Source organism: Lepidochelys kempii, chromosome 6, assembly GCF_965140285.1.
Source record: "Lepidochelys kempii isolate rLepKem1 chromosome 6, rLepKem1.hap1, whole genome shotgun sequence".
In the NCBI taxonomy this organism is placed as follows: domain Eukaryota; kingdom Metazoa; phylum Chordata; order Testudines; family Cheloniidae; genus Lepidochelys; species Lepidochelys kempii.
Window position 1 is genome coordinate 126,994,669 of NC_136385.1, and position 21,474 is coordinate 127,016,142.

Consider the following 21,474-nt stretch of genomic DNA (forward strand, 5'->3'; position numbering starts at 1 on the left):
TAGGTGTCTGTGCCTAGTACAACGGGGTTCTGAGCTCAGTGGGGGCTTCTGGCTTCTCCTGTAATATAAATACCTGTCCCGAGGCTCCTCAGCCAGCTTTGCCTTTTGCTTTCTGGCCAATCTAGGTGGCGCCGACTTGAGCACAGTGAACCCCTGTTATGACGGCACCCATGCGTGTGACACGACAGCACGGTGCCAGCCGGGCACCGGTCTGGATTACGCCTGTGAGTGCACGGCCGGCTATCGGGGAGATGGCAGAGACTGTGTGGGTAAGTGGAGAACCCCGCTAGCGGCTGCTCGCCCGATCGCAGGCTCAATTCTGCGGGTCAGGCGTCGTGATCTACAGTCCACCATCTTGCCTGTCTCTGTATGTCCTTACTGAACGGCCGAAGGGAGATTTATAATGATACTTGCTTAGTGGGAGTGTACCCAGCACTTTTCACCGGATGAGCTCAAAGTAGGGTCAGTATCATGGTCATGGGGAAACTGAGGCACCCAGCAGGTACGGCCCCGATCTGCACAGGTATTTAGGTACCTATCCGCCATTTAGGTGCTACTGGCATTTCCAAAGCCACTGTTCAGCTGCCGTCTAACCCAGGAGGTGCCTAAATCCCCCAGGCTCCTAAGTTTCTGCAAAGCAGCCTCCCCGCCGATGCCACCTCCCAGCTAACAAGCTGCTCTGAGCCCCGCTCAAGCTGAAGCCTTGTGGGCCCAGAGGATTCTCAGACCAGGCAGGGATCCTGTCTCACCAGCAGGGCCTGACCCCAGAGGCATGTTCTGAGTCTGCCTCAGGCCTGACACCTGTCAGGAGGAGGGCTGGAAGCAGGCTGCTGATACTAGGGGGTGCTCACAGCACCCACACAAAGACCGCCAGTGCCCATGGAAATGTAGGGTGGGCGGGAGAGTGTGAGCAGCAGACTGCTAGGGCCTGGGCTGTGTTACCAGGTGTGCCCGTTACTTTGGGGTATGCTCATTTATTAGGGTTACTCTTCTGGGCGGGGGGGATTCTGTAATTCTATTAATGTACTGCTTATGTCACTTGTGTCTTCGTATGGAGCTCTACTCCTTCCTTCTGCAAGTCCCCTCCCAATGGAGCTCTCCTGCAGGCCCCAGGTTCCCCGGGGCTGGGTTCCTCCAGCCCTAGAACTAGATGGGCTCACACACTAACAGAGCAAGTCTGACCGGGTCAATCAGCGCTCTCCAGCTGATCCCCTTATCTGTCCCCGTACTCAGTGGGCTGGATTGAGCAGCACTGTCAAGGCCACAGGTTTAACACGTCCCTCTCCCACTTTCACCTCACAGTTGTACTGATGGTAGCACTTGATGAGCAAACCCCACAGTATTCTGGGGCACTACAGGGATCTAGCATGGGGGAAGCTAAAAACACAAAAGAGTAAAGTTCAGAGAGAGAAGCAACCTGCTTAACCATAACAGTTATTTACTGAATAATAGTGATCACTACACAAGGAGGGCTAAACCAACATAACGTACATGGTTAAAGGTTAATACCTGAGGTAGAAAGGAAAATGGAGAGAAAGAGGGGGCTCTCACCCACTCCAGGAGGCTTGAACTGGTCGGGGTTCCCAGGTGATGGGGGTAGCTCAGGGTGCTGAGGGCTGGAGACAGGCAGAGCCCCCAGCATGGTCAGTCAGGAGAAGATGGATTCCCAGTGGAACTGATGCAAAGTTTGGATCTAAGCATCAGAACACTTACTTGGGCATAGGTAGGGGTATTTACAGAGAAAATACAATGGTTCAAGGGCGAACACTAGATTTGTTTATAGATAAACTGATGACTCAAGGGTTTTCTTTAGGCTAGACAATAGAAGCCGATCACTCTTGGCGGTGTTTTCTTCCAGGGAGCTCACAGTGCAACTAGGCTGCTTCAGTATTTCGGAAATGCTCAGATAAAGTGGTTAGTCTCTAAGGTGCCACAAGTCCTCCTTTTCTTTTTGCGAATACAGACTAACACGGCTGTTACTCTGAAACCTGTCAGTATTTTGGACTATCAGTCAAGGATTTATTGCTAGAATTGGTCTGATAACTGCTGAGCTGGGTGTGGGCCGGTGTAGGTTCATTAACATCTGGAGCAGAGATTCCCATGATGCAGTGTGTGCCTGCTTTTCTGGTCCCAGAGTTCAGTGCGGTTCTCCAGTCTCCATTCTGTATGCAAATTGAGATGTCTCCCTGTCCCATCTCTCATGCAGATGAGGCTAGGGGAGTTGTTTCTGTTCTTCATTCTGTATGCTAATGGAGATGTGTTAATCTCGTCACCCTTGTCAGGAGGGGTCTAAGTGTGTCTCCCAACACCCTTCCCTGCTCTCTGCAAGTTTTTTCCTCTGATGGATTTTGGTTTAAACGAGGGGAGGGGGTGTCTTTCATGAGTCCCACAGGCTGGATACTGCACCCTGGTTCCCCAAGAACACAGAGCTGACTGGTATCAGCTGCCTCAGCGACTGACCTGGCTCAGGGGCCTGTCTCCAGGAGCAGGTTTGTGGCAGAGGAAGGTGCCCATCTCTGGTGCATCAGCCTGGAACACCAGGCCACGGCCTAGGCGTCTTGAGTCCTGCTCCTTCCCTGCCCCGCTCCTTGGCATTTCCCTCCTGGCTAGCTTTGGCAGCACCCCCTGCAGCGTGCTGGCTTCTGAGGATCCTTGTCGGAGGAGCCTCACTCACCCCATGCGTTGTACAGAGAGCACGGGTGCCTCGCTTGGGGCAGAGAATGCCTCAGGCCGCCGAGGGGGGAGGTGTTGCAATGCTGCCGAGCGACGCCTATGTGCCTTGGAGGATCTGGGCCAGCGACTTGCCAAAAGCCACGTCGTAATAGAATAATACTTACCTAGTAGGTAGCATCCTTCGTCCATGCAGCCCCAAGCACTTTACGAAAGAAGGTCAGCAGCAGCAGTACCCACATTGTACAAATGGGGAAACTGAGGCAGGGAGGCACAATGACTTGCCCATGGTGACTCTTCAGGCCAATAGACCGTAGGTCTCCTGACGCTCAGGCCTGCGCTCTATCCCCTGGACCATGCTGCCTCCTTTGTGGGCCTGTGACAGAGGCGGGAATAGATTCCCTGAAGTCTAGTAGTGCTGGGCCTACCTGCTGAACTGGAATCCAAAGTTTCCGGGAGCTTGGTTGCGGGTTTTGGCCCAGCTCCAGGGTGTAGCCCCGTCATCTAATTATGCTCTAATTATGTTGAACATTTTTAGTGGGGGAGGGAAAAAAGTCTTCCAAGAACTTTGCTGGAAGGGAGGAAATTATAGACACATGTTTGGGGGGAAGTGGGATATTCGGAGCCTGATTCTGCCCTCAGTGACTGTCATGGAATTTGGGAGCAGCTTCACTGACGTCGGTGGGGTTACACTGGTGTAAGCGAGGTCCGGCTCGGGCTCTGTGCGTTTGAGCCGAGTTGGTGTTTTTCTCAGACTGAGCTGATGTTTGTTAGTACAGGAAGGAGCTCATAGATCTGCTTCCCCTTAAAAACATCTGCAGACATTTCTCTCTCTCTGTGTTGGCTCTAGTGGAGGGGGGCGAAATGTTCCCGCTGAAAGAGAGCCAAACCAGTGCTTAGGAAGGAAACGTTTACGCTCCTGATCAGCCGGTTTAAACGGAGACCCCTGCGCTGAGGCCCCCGGGAAGTGTTAAAAGCAAATGTTTTCCCCATCTGTCTGTGTAATCGGATTCTTCTCTTCCTGCTCAGACGTCGACGAGTGTGCGGAGAGCCTCAGCAGATGCGGCCACCGCTCCATGTGCATCAACTCTCCAGGCAGCTACCGGTGCGAGTGCCCCGGCGGGTACCAGCTGGCTGTTGACAGACACACCTGCGTGCGTAAGTGTCGAGCCCATTTGCGAGTCTTCCTCCCCCTCCCCGCGACCCCAGCTGTACATTCCCTGCATGCTATAGCACGGGTCAAAGGCGTCTTTCCCAGGATCCTGCTCCCACTGGAGTCGGAGGGAGCTTTGCCATCGCCTGGCAGTTAATCGAGAGTTGGCCCCAAGCACTCGCCGGGGCCCGTTCAGTTGGGGCGGGGTGGCCAACCAGCATCTCCAGAGCCACACTCGGCTCTTCAGAAGTTAACATGCGGCTCCTTGTCTAGTCACAGACTCCGGGGCTGGACCTACAGGCGCCAACTTTCCAATGTGCTGGGGGGGCGCTCACCGCTCAACCCCTGGCTCTGCCCCCACTCCACCCCTTCCCGCCGCCTCCCCTGAGCCTGCCATGTCCTTGCTCCTCCCCTCTTCCCCCCCAGAGCCTCCTGCACGCCACGAAACAGCTGATTAGGAGGTGCGGGGAGGTGCTGATTGGCGGGGCTGCTGGTGGGCGGGAGGCGTGGGGGGCGGGGGAGCTGATGGGGTGGGGGGCTGCTGATCTATTACTGTGGCTCTTTGGCAATGTACATCGGTAGATTCTAGCTCCTTCTCAGGCTCAGGTTGGCCACCCCTGAGTTGGGGCCTTGCTGGGCCACCCGTATTCACCCTGATCAGCGCTGCACTCCCGTGAGCTGCCCCCGTTGATTGCCAGGGGACCACCCTGGTGAGCATTTGTTAATTACCGTGCTCAGGGGTGGTGGAGTTAGGGCTGGCGCTTGCCAAGGTGTTGGCCCGCACACAGAGCCCTCTTCCCTGAGCTCGGGGGCTGCTTTCATGCAGATAGCTCACCCGAGTGCTGCTCGTCCTCCATCGCCTTCCCACAATGCCCCCTGTGCACCCAGAAGGACAGACACATTCTCCCGCCACTCACTGCGGCTCAGCACCCTGTGCGCCACGGGGTGCGCCCCTCCCCAGAAACCCTGCCGACACGCACGGGGGACCGCAGCACCAGTGAGGACCCAGTCACGCAGGCGGGGCTTTGCAGGGTGGCTGCTCGCACCTGGGCGAGGCTGACTTGGAGCTCGGACCCGGGTGCAACTCCCCGGGCTAACCCTGCAATAACCCAGGCCCAGGGAGGTGGGATGGGGCAAAGGTGGCCTTCCACCATCTTTCAGCCTGGCGCAGGCCAACAGCACAAGTTAAAGCAGCCTGGGGGCTGTGATGGCTTGTAATGCCCCCGCGAGGGCTGTAAAGCCAGTGGGCATCACCAGAGCTCAGCACACTCTGGCCAGGCCCCCCCGCAGCCCTGCCAGGCCCTTCTGTGCAATGGGAGTGGAAGCATAGAGATGGCGATGCTGTGCCAGGGCCTGACCCATTTGCCCTGTGACAGTGCGGTGGGATGGAGAGGGCTGGCTGGCTGCTGGTCATTTATGTGACAATGTAAAACCCACGCCCACAGGGGAAGATGCTTTCCTTGTAGGGGCTCTTGTTGGGCCTATTCCTTTGAATGGCAGACGGGCCAGGGCTGGGCCCTCTCGCTGCTGTACCCAGCGCTCTGGTGAGCCTGCCTACAATGGCACGTAGCCGATCTGCCACTGCCAGCAGCAAATATCTGCAACGGCCGGTGATGGGACACTAGATGGGGAGGGCTCTGAGCGACTACAGAGAATTCTTTCCCAGGTGCCTGGCTGGGGGATCTCACCCACAGGCTCAGGGCCTAACTCAGGGGAGGGCAAACTTGGGCTCGAGCTGGATCCGGCCCATCAGGGCTTACAATCTGGCCCACGGGATTGCCAACCCCATGGCGCTGCAGGGCTAAGGCAGGCGCCCTGCCTGCCCTGGCCCCGTGCCGCTCCCAGAAGTGGCCAGCACAATGTCCCTGTGGCCCTTGGAGTGGGGGGGCGGAGGGCTCCGTGTGCTGCCCTCACCTCCAGGCATTGCCCCCTCAGCTCCCATTGGCCGGGAACGGGGAACTGTGGCCAATGGGAGCTTGGGGGTGGGACCCGCAGGCAAGGGCAGCGTGGGGCAGAAGCGCTTGCCCCACCCAACCCTCAGGAGCCACTGCTGGACACGCTGGGCACTTTCGGGAGCAACGCGGGGCCAGGGGAGGCAGGGAGCCTGCCTTAGCCCCACTGCATGCTGCTGCCATCCCGGAGTCACTCAAGGTAAGTGGCGTCAGGCCGGAGTGTGAATGTTGAACCCCTCGTGCACCCTGCACCCCAACCCTGAGACCCCTAGCCCCCTGCCGCACCCCTCCTGCACCCCAACCCCTTGCCCTGAGCCCCTTCCTGCACACTACATCCCCTCCCACACACTGCACTCCTTCCCGCACCCCAACCCCCTGCCCCAGCTCTGCATGCAATTTCCCCTCCCAGATGTGGCCCTTGGGCCAAAAAGTATCCACCCCTGGTCTAACTGATTGCCAGATTTTGGGTCAGGAAGGAATTTCCCCCAGGTCAGATTGGCAGAGACCCTGGGGCTTTTTCACCTTCCCTTGCAGCGTGGGACATGGGTCACTTGCAGGTTTAAACTAGTGTAAATGGTGGATTCTCTGTAACTCGAAGTCTTTAAACCATGATTCAAGGACGTCAGTAACTCAGTCAGAGGTTAGGGGTCTATTCCAGGAGTGGGTGAGGTTCCATGGTCAGACTAGATGATCATGATGGTCCCTTTTGGCCTTAAAGTCTAGGAGTCCGAGAGAGCAGGCAGCCCCAGGCCACTCACAATCCTCGTATCATGTTGTTCCCTTTCCAGCAATCCCCCCGCCGTCCAACCCCTGCGAAGACGGCAGCCACACCTGCGCTTCGGCAGACCGGGCCCACTGCGTTCACCACGGAGGCGGCTCATTCAGCTGCGTGTGTCTCTCGGGTTATACGGGCAACGGGCATAATTGCTCTGGTATGTTCACTCAGACTGGCCTTGCTGGGCTCCCCACCTACCTCTTTCCCTCTGGAGTGCTCCCCTGTCAGGACCACTGTTCTCTGCTTGGACCGTCAGGGGGAGATGCCAGTTTGGGTTGGTGATAACATGCTGCAAAATCCGGATCTGGACTCAACATTCAGGGGATGTTGGCATGGCCCCATTCCAAAGAGAGAGGCCATTTGCAAAATTCAGCCACGTTTCTGGGTTCAGACTGTGAACACTCCTAAAGGACGGGGTCCTTTGGAGCTGAGGGGCTGTTCTGGGCCCATCTGTACATTAACTTATCCCCAGGTGTGTCCTGGCCCTTGTTGGGCAACAGAACGTACAGCCTGGGCAGGAGGAGGCAGGGTTACTGCGAGCCTTATGCCTGTTGGATTTTCCTCGCAAGCGGGCACCTCGCCCAGGATCCAGCTCCTATGTTCATTGATGCCAGTGGGCATTGGGCCAGTGTCTTCAGCAGGAGCAGGACTGGATCCTCCTTTAGCCTCAGGACTGGGTTGTGACTTTAGACCCAGAATCCTCTTCTGCCTCCTCATTGCCCTCTGGGGAGAGGCGTGGGAATGGGGTAGCGACTTGTTGCTGGCTTGGACCAGGAGTAAATTATGGCAATCCCAACCCCTGTGCCAACTCAGCTGTGCTGGCTGGTGAGTGGGTGGGACGAGCCAAGGCCCTGCCCACGCCCCATCCCCGTGCTTCAGGGATGGAGCAAAAGGATTCTTAGTCCGGTTTAGTCCCTTGCCCAAGGACTGGAGATCCAGCGTAAGGAGGGATTTTATTCTCTTACACAGATGCATAGTCCAGGGTCTGAACTCGCTGCATTCCTCTCCACAAGCCCCTGCAGACCATGGCCCGAGAGTCTGGTACAACTGGGCTCAGCAGGGGCTGCCGTGGTACGCATCACCACAGCCAGCTGTCGAGGGCATCAGTTTCTGCAGCATGGAGGGTTTGCAACCCGTTGATCGAGTCCACCCCTCGAGGCTCGGGTGATGCCCGCAGCCGGGGCCGTGGACAGCCAAACCGCTCCCTGCAGAAGGGGGAAAGCCAGCGTCTTGGCGGAGGCCCTGAACATTCTTCTGCCGGGGGGCTTCTCCTTCCCTCCCCTTAGGCTCTGTCCTGCTCCACATCTGTATTTACCGTGCCCAATACATTCGCTGCCTTTCTGCAGCTGGAGGTGTCGCTGCGGCAGCCGGGCCGCGAGAGCAGTGCCGACGGGCGCGCCCTGGGCTAGCCGGAAGGGATGGGCAGAATGACCGCGTGCAGGAACCCAGACACTCACACGTGCCTTGCACTTTCCTGATCCCGGTGTACTGCCCTAACACGACTAGGGAAACGTATCAATGAAGCAGGCTGTAGGCTGTAGCTATATTCCTAGCCGCCGTGGAAACCGATGGGATGGGACGCTGGCCTGCTTCCCGACACAGAGCTCTGGGCTGGGGACAATCGATAGCAACAGGGTCGGTCAGTTTCAATCGGGTCTTCAATGCGGGTTGCGCTCTGTGGGGTCAAGGGTGACGTGCAAGGGAGTCAGTCCCCCACTCACGCTCCTGCGCCGGCAACCTGGAGCCTGGGTCTGGGAATAAGCAGGACTACGCCCTCGCTTGCTGCATCCCCCGGGTGGGTGAGTGCGAAACCGACAACCCGGGCTCTACCATGGCACCGCTGAGCCTGCACCTGGGGTGGGGCAGGGGAGGGTTAAACATGGTGGTATAGACCAGCTGTAAACTGCTACCTGGGATAGCTCAGTGGTTGGAGCATTGGCCTGCTAAACCCAGGGTTGTGAGTTCAATCCTTGAGGGGGCCATTTAGGGATCTGGGGATTTAGTCCTGCTTTGAGCAGGGGGTTGGACTAGATGCCCTCCTGAGGTCCCTTCCAACCCTGAGATTCTGACTCTACTGCAGATGTGGATGAATGCGCCGAAGGCAGATGTCACCAAGCCGCCGCGTGCTACAACACGCCCGGCTCCTTTTCATGCCGCTGTAAACCAGGCTACCAAGGGGACGGCTTCCACTGCACACCTGGTAAGGGCTCACGGGCTGAAGGCCTGATGCAGTACGAACGTCAGGACAGGCCCATGCGTCGTCTGAGCATCATATAAACACTGCTCGCGTGGAAGGCGTGTGACTGCTCCGTTGGGGGGGGAGGCGGTCCGTGCTCAGACTGTGGCCCCACCCCCATTCAGCCTCCTCCCCTCAAAGCCCCACCCACACTCCATCACCGGCCCTGCTCGGCCCCCTCCTCAAGGCCCCCACCCCTGACCACCCCGTCTGCCGCTCGCCCCTCAGGGGAGGAGGACGAGTTGGAGCGGGGTGTGATGGTGGGGCCGCAGCCAAAGCACCCACTATTTTGGTGGTGGCGCATACCAAAGGCCGTGGGGCCGGCTGTTTGGGGAGGCTTAGCCTCCCCTGGCCTCTTATACCCACCGACTCTGACTGCTAGCCTTGTATTGGCTTCCCTCGTGCAGCCTGTTTTGTGTGTTCTTGCCCAAGGTTGGACAAAAGTCACTGAACACATGAGCCTAGTTCTCTTTAGCTGAGCACACTGGCAACGTGTATACCATGCTCCCCTTTCTATTGACTGCACTGCTAGAGGATAATTGCCTACTACTGCTACCAGAGGTGCGCCATTCGCTCAAATGGTAGAGGCCCTGCTGAAGGGGCCAGGGACAAACCCTGCTGATGCTGGGCAGAACAAGTAATGAGTACTTTAACGGGCGGATTGTAATTTATAGCACCATTCACTGGTGTATGTACAGCATGAGTATGTATGTGGCCAAAGCTTATCTGTCTGGTTTGGCCAATGTTTGCCATGGGGGGCAATATGAAAACAAATACCCAAAATCTGGGCAAGTAAAGGAAGCTGGATTGCAAGGTGGGGAGGGGGGGTGTCAAGTGGTTAGAGCAAGGGAGAAGCAGTTGCGACTCATGGGGTCTAGTCCTGACTCTGCCAGTGACGTGCTGTGTGGCCTTGGCTGATCACCCGACCTCTCTGTGTCTCAGTTTACCAATAGAAAGGGGATTGTGCTATTTGCTTCCCATGCAAAGGTGCCTAAGGCTGGAGCACTGCCCGGAACAAGCTCAGAGAGGCTGGGGGGAACGACTGTCCCCATGGGCGGTGGGACTAGTCCCCAGCCCCGTCCCTTCAGACTGAAGCCCCACCCTTCTCCCCCTCCCCCGCCAGAGCCCCAAGCCCCCCACCACGACCAGAGGAGCCCTGAGTCCCAGCCCACCAGCCAGCCCGGAGTGCTGGCCAGCCCTGGCCCCAACCGGCCAGCCCAAGCACCGGCCCCAGCCACCCCGAGTCCAGGCTGCCGGCCCACGCTAGCCCCTGCCCGCTTCGGGGGAGAGGCTGAGCAAGGGTGGGCAGAGGAGCAGCCTGGTCTGGGCCCACAAGGGAAGAGCGGGAGGCAGGAGGGGGGTCTTGCGGTGGAGCATGGGCGGGGTCACCCGGACTGTTTGGGGAGACTTAGCCTCCCCTGGCCCCGGCTATCCGGGGCTGTCCACGAGTGTTTGATTTTTACCTCGGCCTCACCCCTCTTTCGTTGCTGTGTCGGTTGCTCGCTGTTGCGTGCCTGTGGGCAGAAGCCGCCCAGCGCCTGACGCCGTGTGAGCAGGAGCGCCTCTATCCAAAGCCCGCCGGTGGGCCGGGGGGGGTTTCCGCCCGCCTGGGGCTCCACAGACCCCAGTGCGACGCCGAGGGGCGCTACAGGCCGCTACAGTGCCACGGTAGCACTGGCTCTTGCTGGTGTGTGGACGGAGCTGGGCAGGAGATCGCTGGGAGCAGACGCCCACCGGGCACCGCCCCGCCGCGCTGCGGGACATCGGGTGAGTGAGCCCCGCCCTCCTGAGGCCACCGTGGGAACTGCCGGGGGCCGTGACACCGGTACCAAGGACGCCCGCTTTTCAGCGTGCACAGCCAAAATGCACCTGGGTTCCTGAGTACTACGCAGCCCCAGCCCTGGGCACGGGGGGTGGCAATGGGGGAGGTGGCGCTGTAGGTCTATGAGCCCTGGCTTAGGGGCTGATGTTGAGGCTTTGAGCCCTGTTCCCTCCTGCTCCTCCACACATATTGGCTGGCAGTGGGGCCCGGGCACTGGATTGGGCTCCAGGTGCCAGAGGGTCTATTTCCAGCTCTGCCACTGAGCTTGCGTAACTCACTTTACCGCTTTCGATTGGAAGCTCTCTGGGGCAGGGACGGTCCCTCCCTAGGTATTTGTACAGCACCTAGCACACTAGCTATTGTCATAATATACTGGAGCTGTGGGTGCACCACACCTCTCAGCATCAGGCCCAGAGCAGCAGGTGTATTAAGGTCCCTCTGCTGAGAGTGAACAGAGAGGGTTACTAATCTGTCTGCTGAGTAAGGCAAAGTACGTGGAGCAGGGCTTGTCCCATGATGGAACAAGCCCCCCCTGCCCCCGGTGAAGTCCAAGCAGGCTGAAGCCACTCGGGCCCAGATGCTTAAGGATATTGTGACACCTGACTCCCATTGAAATCTCTGGAAGTTAAGCACCTAAATCCCTTTGAGGTGCTGAGCCTCGGCCCCCTGCTGCTTTGGGGGAGGAAGAAGGTCACTGGGGAGCTTCCCAAATCAACGTGACCTTTTCTGTTTTCAGCTCCCCTTTGAGATCCCAGCCCCACAAATCGGAGCCTTTTCTCGTACCGTTCCTGAGCTAAAGGCAAAGGCCCTTCCTAGGGAGGTTGTGAGATGCCCAGTGCTCACACCTGGGGTCAGAGCTGCATTGGTACAAAAGGGATTTCTCCATTCTCCCTTCCATTCCCATCCCATCACTGTCCTCGCTGGCTGGTTATATTTTGCCCTTCTGGGCACGCGATCGGGGATGGCCCAGCTTACGATCAGCACCCCCCATTTCCAAATTGCACTCAGCTCAGTGGGTTGTGTAACCGGTGCTAAAAGCTGTTCAGAAAATAATTCAAACAGAAACCACCCCCCTTCTTTAGCCGTAAGGCTATAGCCTTTTGCTTAACCTCTAAATACTTTCCTAAGCAGAGTTCCCGCTGTGTTCTGTATAAACCAGTCGGCTGCTCTCCAGGGCTTATCATTGGCTCAGACGGTTTCCAGAGCCCAGAGTCAAAGTGTCAATTCCTGTACTTGACCCTGCTTCGGTCCTCAAAATGTATCTTCTCTTTACTGTAGTAAATGCCACCGTCTCTTTTCATGGATACCGATTGCCAAGGCTGGCATTGTACGGGTTAGAATGACCTGGGTTGGGAGCGATGAGTAAGTCCTTAAAGGGACGCCGTCCCATTGAAAGCTATTATAAACCAGCCTGAAAATACTTCAGATGGCTGCACGTTTTCCATTAAGCTCGAGTCAATTTTAATTATTTTGGGCGCTAAACTTTTTTTAGCGTCATTGATGGGCCTGGTGCAGGAACGCCGGTGAGCCTTGCAAGGTGGAGCCTGTGCGTAGGGCTTGTGTGTGTTGTAAGGAGAGTCTGGCCCTGCTCCCATCCGAACCTCTTACCCTTCGCTGTAGAGCCCACCCAGAGACCGCAGACGATGTGTGAACGCTGGAGGCAAAGCCTTCTTGAGCACTACGGTGGCAGGCCACGTGAAGACCAGTACGTACCCCAGTGTGATGCTCTGGGCAACTTTAACCCGCTGCAGTGTCATGGCAACAGTGGGTATTGTTGGTGCGTGGATGAAAGCGGCAGAGAGGTTCAAGGAACGAGATCGCAACCTGGCATTCCCCCTCCGTGTGAGTACGCAATGATTTGCTGGGGGGAAATGGTGTATGAAACAAAAGGCTTGTTGGGGCAAGGAAAACAGTCACACTGCTGCTAGTCTAATGCTCGTAGATTCACTTGGGTCACAGCCAAGGGTCTATAGACATTGCAGATCAGAGGATATAACTGATTAAGGTCCTGATGCTGCAATGGGATCCAGATGTCTGTGCTGCTCCAAGTGCAGGATCAGGCCCTAAATCAATCATCAGGAAGCTGAACTGTCATCCATCTAGCAATGATTCCAGTGTGGTAGATTTCAGAAGTGTGGAACCGGAGGAAGAACTCGGTGTAGCTTGAAAGCTGGTCTCTCTCCCACCAAGAGAAGGGGGTCCGATAAAAGATACGACCTCTCCCACATTGTCTCTGTGTGTGCGTGCACTTGCCCACACACAGTCTTAGAGCTGGGTGGAAAATTCCCATCAAAACAAAGTTTTGACAAAGAAAATGGTGGTGGAGCGAGGGGCAAACGAGAGTGTTCCCCCCCTCTCCCCCCCCCACACACGCACACGTCTCCACCTTGAACTCTGCTCAGAACAGCTGATCTTCCCCTTCCGGAGGTCACTGCATCCTTAAAGTCTCTCTGTGTGAGGTCAAGCAGGAATGTAATCTTTGTGTTTGACTGACAGGTCTCCCCAGCCTTGCTCCTCCCACGGTCCAGCCCTCTCCTCGTCCTGATGTGACTCCGCCCACTGCAGGCACCTTCCTGCTGTATGCTCAGGGACAGCAAATAGGCTATTTACCGCTGAACGGCACAAGGCTTCAGAAAGAGATGGCAAAGACCCTGCTCTCATTGCATGTAAAGTATCTTCTTCAGAATGCGTTGAGTCCAGCAGCTCAGGCTTTAAAGGATGCGTATTCTGTGGTGACAAGTCGATACAGAATCTTTGCCTCGGGAGATGAGCTGTCTGTATAAGTAATGTATATGTATGTAACACCAGTACCCCGGGGAGAGGGGCCGGGTGATGGGAATTGTCTGACTAAGTTAAAAACAAACCCAACTCTCTTGCCCAAACTGGAGCAGGCTAATCAATCGCAGTGCGGCCTAGCCCCCACCAGGAGGAGACCGAGCACTACGCCAAGCGGACATGGCTTACGCATTCCACCTGGCCAGCTTGAACTTGAGGTTTCCCAGTTGAGTTCTCTGTACAGGCCACCACTTGTATTGCCATGCCCCGCGTGTGTTGTCAGAGCCGGGGATTGAACCTCCGGCTCTGAATGTATGTGCTTCTGCTTCCTGAACTGCAAGACCCAGGTCTTGGAGACAAGGCTGTAGTAGACTCATCGACCTTGCTGTGCCATGGCCACCACTAGAGGGACACAAAGCCCCTCACCCAGTGGGCCTGGCTTGTGTATCAGGATAATATTTTCAGTTTTGTCATCTCTCTCCTCTTTCTCCATCCAATAAAATAAAACCAGACTCTGAGGTGGTGAGGTTCCAACGACCAGAAAACAGGAGGCAAAACCGGTCAGTTATCCCTACTGTATGAAAGACAGCCCCTCCTCTTTCCCAGTCACTTGCCTCCACTACCCCAGCAACATGGGCAGCATTCGTCTCCCTCCTCTCAACGTTCCTGAGCGACTTTTTTGCTCTCCTCTGCCCCAGTCTGTTTTTAAGACACTATCCACATCGTCACTCTGTAAATATCTCTTTTCAGGCCAAATAAGAGATTGCTCTCAACTATACAAATGATTCCAAGGTGTAACGTCCATTTGAGCTTTTGCTTCAGATACTCCGTTGAGAAAGTATTTGAACCTTTCCCCAGCCCCTTCTCTTTTTATATCTTTTCTCCCTCCTCCTCCTCCTCCCCATTAGAGACAAGCCACTTAGTCACACATATCTCAAAAGGGGTTAAACAGGCAGACAGACACTAAGAATTGGGGCATGACCATCAAATCTGTATCTTGGTGGAAAATATACTTGTGAAATATTCCCTCCTGAAAGCTTGAAGGGCATTACATGTGTTGGCTACAATCTTGTACAAGTCTCTGCTTGATCCCGGAGGTTTTTTTAAAGCCCAGCTGGAGACAGACATGTGGCTTGGACATCTGTCTTAAATAAGAATTCCCAAAGATTTCAGTACAAACCCTTAGGCCGTGCAACTAACAAAACCTGGACAGTAACACACCAGTGCTTCAGCGTAGAAGGAAGCACTTCTACATTCTTCCAGCCTGAGTCTCTCAAACCAAACAAAAGTCAGACAAATAGAGCGGTTCAAATTCTCTGCTGGCTGAAACGCAACTCAAGTTGGTAGAGCTGCAGCCACTTACAGCAGCACAGAATTTGGCCCCGCTGGTTGAATTAAAGTATAACCACCCATTTTGAACTTTGATGTCTTACAATCTTATTCCCGCACACAGAAAGGTTGCTCATTTTAACCAAATTGTACCCAGCAGAACTAAAGTGACAAACCTCAAGCTACGGCTAGAACGCCGAGCCAGGCATCCAGGATTGCCTGCGTCAGCTCTGCCTCCCATCAGCTGCAGCCACGTAAAGACCTTTGCAGTGGAGAAGAATAAGTAAAAATAATTTATAGATATATTTATCCCTACAGGGTTCCATAGTGGTTGGACTAGATTATGATTGTCGAGAAAAAATGGTCTATTGGACAGACGTTGCTGGTCGGACAGTTAACCGAGCAAGTTTAGAACCAGGGGCTGAACCTGAAACCATTATTAACTCAGGTAAAACACCATTTCCTTGGGATTGAATATGGCGGGTTTGAACACAGACATTGAAGCTGTCGTCCACATAGCAGAATCACAGTGGGGCTGGGAATGAGGAATTTTTGAGCTCTAATCCCAGCTTTGACGCGGTCACTCTCTATAACCTTTGGCAAGCCATTATCTGCCTGGCTTTCCCAATTAGGCATCACAAATTATGATAGATTCTGGGGAGGAGAACTATGATTACCAAGCAAGATGGAACAACAGGGATAATAGTAAACCGCCAGACAGGGGTACAGGGAGGATTAATTACTTTAAATTTTGTAATATAATGTATTACAGTAGAACCTGAGTTACCAACACCAGAGTTACAAAGTGACCAGTCAACCACACACCTCGTTTGGAAGCAGAAGTATGCAATCAGCCAGCAGCAGAGACGGGGGGAAGAAAAAAGAAAAGCAAATACAGTAAAGTGCTGTGTTAAATGTAAACTACTAAAAAAATCAAGGGAAAGCAGCATTTTTCTTCCGCAAAGTAACGTTTCAAAGCTGTATTAAGTCCATGTTCCGCTGTAAATTTTTGAAAGAATCAGAACGTTTTGTTCAGAGTTACGAACAACCTCCATTCTCGAGGTGTTCGTAACCCTGATGTTCTACTGTACATAAATACCAAGTATGAGCATGAAATACTCCCTTGCACATATACTGACCGTGCTCCTCTTTGCATATCCTTCCAGGCCTGATGAGTCCCGAAGGACTCGCCATCGACCACTTCCGCAGAACCATGTTTTGGACAGATAGCGGCCTGGACAAAATTGAGCGTGCAAGATTGGATGGTTCTGAGCGCCGAGTTCTGTTTGATGCAGACCTTGTGAATCCTCGTGCAATCGCTGTGGATGCAATCAGAGGGTAAATGGCAGCACAGCACCCATGCTTTGGAAAAGGCTGTCTTCTCACAGACCTTTGTGTCAGTATGTTCATAGGGTGGGTTGGAATGAAATGAGATTCACCTACAGGGCCACTGACTACAATGCTGGACCTAGGAGCCGCATTTTCAGTGTTAAAAGTCAGACCCACAATTCACCTCTAGCACCGCTGCAATAGTGGAAGCTGTAGTGTAGACAAGTCTCAGAACAGGGTTAGAGAAACCTGCTAGTAAATACATTGGCCTCCTGGCTACCCTGCTGGAAAAGCACCGGTGGCTAAGTGATCTGAATTTTCCTCATGTACATGCTGCCCCCTACAGTAATTTATTAATCAGTCACTGAGACAAAACTCTCTGTGCTCTAAATAATGAGTAAATGCTACCTAGCTGCAAATCAAGTAATAGTGGTACTGTCTGGCATGATAGACATTTCTCTCATGTGCACACGCTCCAGCTAGTTATTTCCTTAAGGGTGTGTAGGAAGGAAGCTCTCAAAATCGCAACAGTCAGAGCGTGAAACACTTTTGCCCTATGCATTGTCCCCTTTTATTTACTAATCTAGTATTTGGCTAAATTTGCCAATTATATTCTGTGTTCAGATTTAAAATATTATTGAAAGGTTTGAATCTTGTGCAAATTTGGAACACAGGTTTTATGACGATTGTTATAACCCCCCATGTATGTACAGTTGCTATCTAGAAAGTTAATGGGACTGGCCCTAATCACGGAAGAATATCTTTAATCTAATCATTGCAAATGATTGGTTGTAAAAAAACGTTCTGGAGCTTGTTCAGCTTTCCTTTTATGGACTTTCAAATCCGCTAATGATCTGTTCCAGAAAGCAGACTGAGAGGTCTGGGACTTTTCTGATAGTTATTGCAAATTCTGTTTTTGTTTTTTTTTAAATTGGTTCACCCACTGTGCATCCTTACTGAGGTTTTTTAATTGGTTCCCTCACAGCAACCTTTACTGGACTGACTGGAATCGTGAAGCACCTAAAATTGAAACCTCAACCATAGATGGAGCTAACAGGAGGATTCTGGTGAATAAGGACATCGGCTTACCAAATGGCTTGACTTTTGACCCGTTCTCCAAACTGATTTGCTGGGCAGACGCAGGTAACTTAAGCTAATACAGATTGAAACATACTGGAAACAAAGCACAGCTATAAAAATTCTCCTTACGCTTCCTCACCTCCCATCATCCCCCCATAACAAACAAACACAGTAGACTTTTTTCACACATTGCCTGTCTAAACATGACAAATTTTAGATTGAAAAGGCAAAAAATACTTTACTGACTTCTGAAAATGTCCTACTGAATAATATGGTCTTGCTGAGGCTGTGTAAGTGTGTTAGCTGGCCTCTGTCAGCTAAAAGATTGTGGACGATATTCCTCTACCACGAATTAGGATTATGTATGTGAATAAAGTGTGGATGTCTTCACAGGTTAAGTGAGCGTAGGGCAGACCAGCTTTAGAGCCACCGGCAGAGGGCTGTATATAGAACAAAGGCTTCCAACTTCAAGCAGTAGAATGTAGAAACTCAACGTAGATAGGAGATTTTTATTTTTAAAGGAAAGGTGAAATAATTTAACTTCTAAAATTGGGATGCCCCTTTATAGTTTCTACAAAAGCGTTCCTTGTTTGGATTTCTCCACAGTTCTTTTGCATGCTGTTTTGACTGTCATGAATATTAATGTGGAATTGTAACATTTAACACACAACAGCTCGTACTTCATCACAAGGGTGTATTGGCTGCTATACACAGATGGACATTTTCTGTACCTATACAGCATCTAAGGAGAATGCAGGTGTAGATGCATTTTGTACTGAGATATGTTTCAGGACCGAGTTTAGAGTCTACATGGGTCTTTCAGTGAATACTGTATATATGGCACAGATTGAAGAACTGAGCCTCTGTACTCAGGCGCACAGACAAAAATAAAGTACCCTATATACTTGTTCATTAGCCCGTTTGTTTATAAGCTGACCCCCCCAAGATGGATAGGTAAAAATGGCAAAAACTATATGAACCTTTCATTTCAGGAGTTGGCAAACTTTCGCTCCCGGCCCATCAGGGTAAGCTGCTACTGGGTCAGGACATCTTGTTTACCTCGAACGTTCGCAGGCACGGAGCCCCTCAGCTCCCAGTGGCCGCGGTTTGCCATTCCCAGCCAATGGGAGCTGCGGGAAGTGGCGCGGGCCGAGGAACATGCTGGCCACCATATCCCACAACTCCTATGGGCTGGGAACAACGAACCGCGGCCACTGGGAGCTGAGGGGCTCTGTGCCTGTGAACGCTCCAGGTAAGCAAAACAACAATGTATTAGATATTCAATAGAGCTTAAAATCGTCAAATTTTGGTGTAGACCCATCAATAAGCCAACCCCTTCTCTTTAATGCTTCACTTTTTAACCAAAAAAATTCAGCTTATGAACAAGTATATATGGTAAATGCTTTCCTTTACATCCCTATAGTGGATTGAGTAGAGGTGCGTGCGTATGTACCCAGTCAAAGTGGGAATGCCATTTGTCACTATACTCCCAGGATAGAATCAATTCGACATTGGTGAGGCCTCGTCTGGAGTACTGGGTCCAGTTTTGGGCCCCACACTACAAGAAGGATGTGGAAAAATTGGAGAGAGTCCAGCGGAGGGCAACAAAAATGATTAGGGGACTGGAACACATGACTTCTGAGGAGAAGCTGAGGGAACTGGGATTGTTTAGTCTGCGGAAGAGAAGAATGAGGGGGGGTTTGATAGCTGCTTTCAACTACCTGAAAGGGGGTTCCAAAGAGGATGGATCTAAACTATTCTCAGTGGTAGTGGATGACAGGACAAGGATTAATGGTCTCAAGTTGCAGTGGGGGAGATTTAAGTTGGATATCAGGACAAACTTTTTCACTAGGAGGGTGGTGAAACACTGGAATGCGTAACCTAGGGAGGTGGTGGAATCTCCTTCCTTAGAGAAGGTCAGGCTTGACAAAGGCCTGGCTGGGATGATTTAATTTTGGGGATCGGTCCTGCTTTTGAGCAGGGGGTTGGACTAGATGACCTCCTGAGGTCCCTTCCAACCCTGATATTCTATGATTCTAATTCCTCTAGGGTAAAGAAAACACCCTAAAAACCAAAATTCTAGTCCTCCTGAATTATGTGGATTTTCACATTCTTTAGAAGGAAGGGACCTAGGATACAAGTTTACTGATCAGGACTGTTCTGATTATTATCAACTTCTAGCTTGAGTAAAATTCCATGGAAAATACACTATTTCTTGCCTGATTAAATGTTTTATTTGTAAAAGGTACTAAAAAGCTGGAGTGCACGTTACCAGATGGAACACGAAGGCGTGTCATTCAGCATAACCTCAACTACCCCTTCAGCATTGTTAGTTATGCCAATCACTTTTATCACACTGACTGGAGAAGGTAGGCTAGTAACTATTACACCCTGGATGGTCACCTAACTATTTAAAAGGCAAAATGCCAGCATGTCATATTAAGCAGCAAGCACAGCCTATTCTGAGAGTTGTATTAGTAACAGTTATGGCATGGTTTGGGAAGTTTCTGTTCCATCGCAATTGTTCAGCCTACACTGAATGATGTTAACTCACTAGAATATCAGGTTCTTGTTTTCCAAGTTGCCTTGGTACTATAGGCAGGGGTTTTCAACTGAATTTTAACTAATATACAAGTTAGTCATTTTTACAGAAACCATTTGTGTCAAATAGACTGCAAAATCAACCCCATATTCTTCAAGCCAGTTCTGGTTAGTAGTCCTTTCAATGGAGGCCCAAATGGAATATGCGCTTTGTATTAAAAGCAGCGTACAAAGGTATATGATGATTTTAAAAGAACCTACCCCAGCTTTCACATTATCAATGCAAAAAAAGTATGAATGGGGCCACAGCTACATTTTTATAAAACATTCTTGGTGTTAGGAAAAATCTTGAGACTCCCATTTCCAAATGGGAAACATGCCCCATAACTAAGGTCCTCTTCCTGTTTCTTCCACCCACTCCAAAAAACCCTTATAGTGACAGTAGTGGCAACAAAGAACCACTCCCAACCTCATTCCATTATTTTCAATTTAAACCTGTGTGTCCTTTCCAAATTTTTAATGACAGACATTTGGGACGTAATACCACTGCCTTTGAAAGTTCCCTTAATGATTCTGCCCTGTGCTGATTAAAATAACATTAGCACAACGAAGTGGCTTGATGCAGAGTTACTGGGTGAGGGTCTCTGGCCTGTGTTATGCAGGTGGTCATAGAATTTAAGACACAAGGAACCATTATAATTTATTCTGAAGATTGAAAGACTATTTATTTCTGTGGGAGACTAAAGGATTTCTCACTTTTGTTCATAGGGATGGTGTTATAGCTGTGAATAAAGACAATGGCTTCCTTACTGATGAGTATCTTCCAGAGCAGAGATCACATCTCTATGGAATAACTGCAGTTTACCCATACTGCCCAGGAGGTAAAGTCCATCTTGTTTAGTGTAGACCAGCTACTGCCAATATGTAAATTTCACTATCTTAACATGAACTTCCATCTATTTCCTCTCCCTCTGCAGCAAGAAAATAATCTGCTACTTCAAGTGAAAAAAAGTTCAATCTTTACACCAGGAGGAAGAATTCCAGACCCAGAAAATTATCACTGCACACCACTGAGGGGAAGAAACTACAAAAAAGGCCATTGATATTTACTGAAGGCAATGAAGTGATCTAGTTTAATGCAAAAGATTATCAAGTATTTTTTAAGTTATACCTCAATCTTTACTACTGTATTTTTTTAAGATGACATTTTGATATATTGCAAGAAAATATAATGGCTCTGGGAATACTATGCCATTACTCTAATTTTTGCTTATGTAAGCAATTTAAAAAAAATTTAGTGTAACTTTCTTAATCCAGTATTTTATGGGAGGAAATTAAAACAAAATCGACAATCTGACCAATAGGTTCTTTTTAGCCAAAAACTTAAATGTGAATGGAAAGATTTTAATGCAGTGTCTTACCTGGGTCAATTAATCTACAGCCCTGATCTTGTGTGTATTTTAGAAACTGTGCTGGGAAATGGCAAATGCATTAAAGATTTTCCAACATACAGTTCTAGATATCTTTCCCTCTGCCTCAATGCATGTCTTTTAGTATTTATATTAGAAGAATATGCTAACTATGGTCCTTAAGTGCCTCCAGAGACCTACCCATTATTGACCAATCCATGTTCGTAAATATCTGTTGAAATGTAACTTCTCACTTTTTCTAGGTTATTTCAGTAATTAAATAAAGTATGTTTTGAATTTTCCATATGATCTAGGTTTTTGTTGCATAGCAGAGTTCAGAGTAGTAGTAACTGTACCAAAACTAGGATTTCATAATGCAGAATATAGCAACACAGAACTCTAA

General features: G+C 51.3%; 1 protein-coding gene across 2 annotated transcripts in view; it reads left to right on the forward strand.

Annotated features, from left to right (window-relative positions):
* The window catches only part of NID2 (nidogen 2), a 53,896-nt gene extending 32,523 nt beyond the window's left edge, over positions 1-21,373 (forward strand). The window contains exons 9-21 of one of the 2 annotated variants that reach the window (XM_073350138.2): positions 126-269; positions 3,700-3,828; positions 6,564-6,707; positions 8,631-8,750; positions 10,311-10,553; positions 12,229-12,450; positions 13,105-13,274; positions 15,031-15,160; positions 15,879-16,050; positions 17,027-17,184; positions 19,367-19,490; positions 20,431-20,543; positions 20,640-21,373. In XM_073350138.2, the coding sequence (XP_073206239.2) occupies positions 126-269; positions 3,700-3,828; positions 6,564-6,707; positions 8,631-8,750; positions 10,311-10,553; positions 12,229-12,450; positions 13,105-13,274; positions 15,031-15,160; positions 15,879-16,050; positions 17,027-17,184; positions 19,367-19,490; positions 20,431-20,543; positions 20,640-20,650 (1,880 nt within the window). In that variant the 3' untranslated portion in view covers positions 20,651-21,373. Of the gene's footprint in view, positions 1-125; positions 270-3,699; positions 3,829-6,563; positions 6,708-8,630; positions 8,751-10,310; positions 10,554-12,228; positions 12,451-13,104; positions 13,275-15,030; positions 15,161-15,878; positions 16,051-17,026; positions 17,185-19,366; positions 19,491-20,430 lie in introns of both variants that reach the window. The other variant, XM_073350137.2, reaches the window with a different exon arrangement.
* Positions 21,374-21,474: the final 101 nt, after the last annotated feature.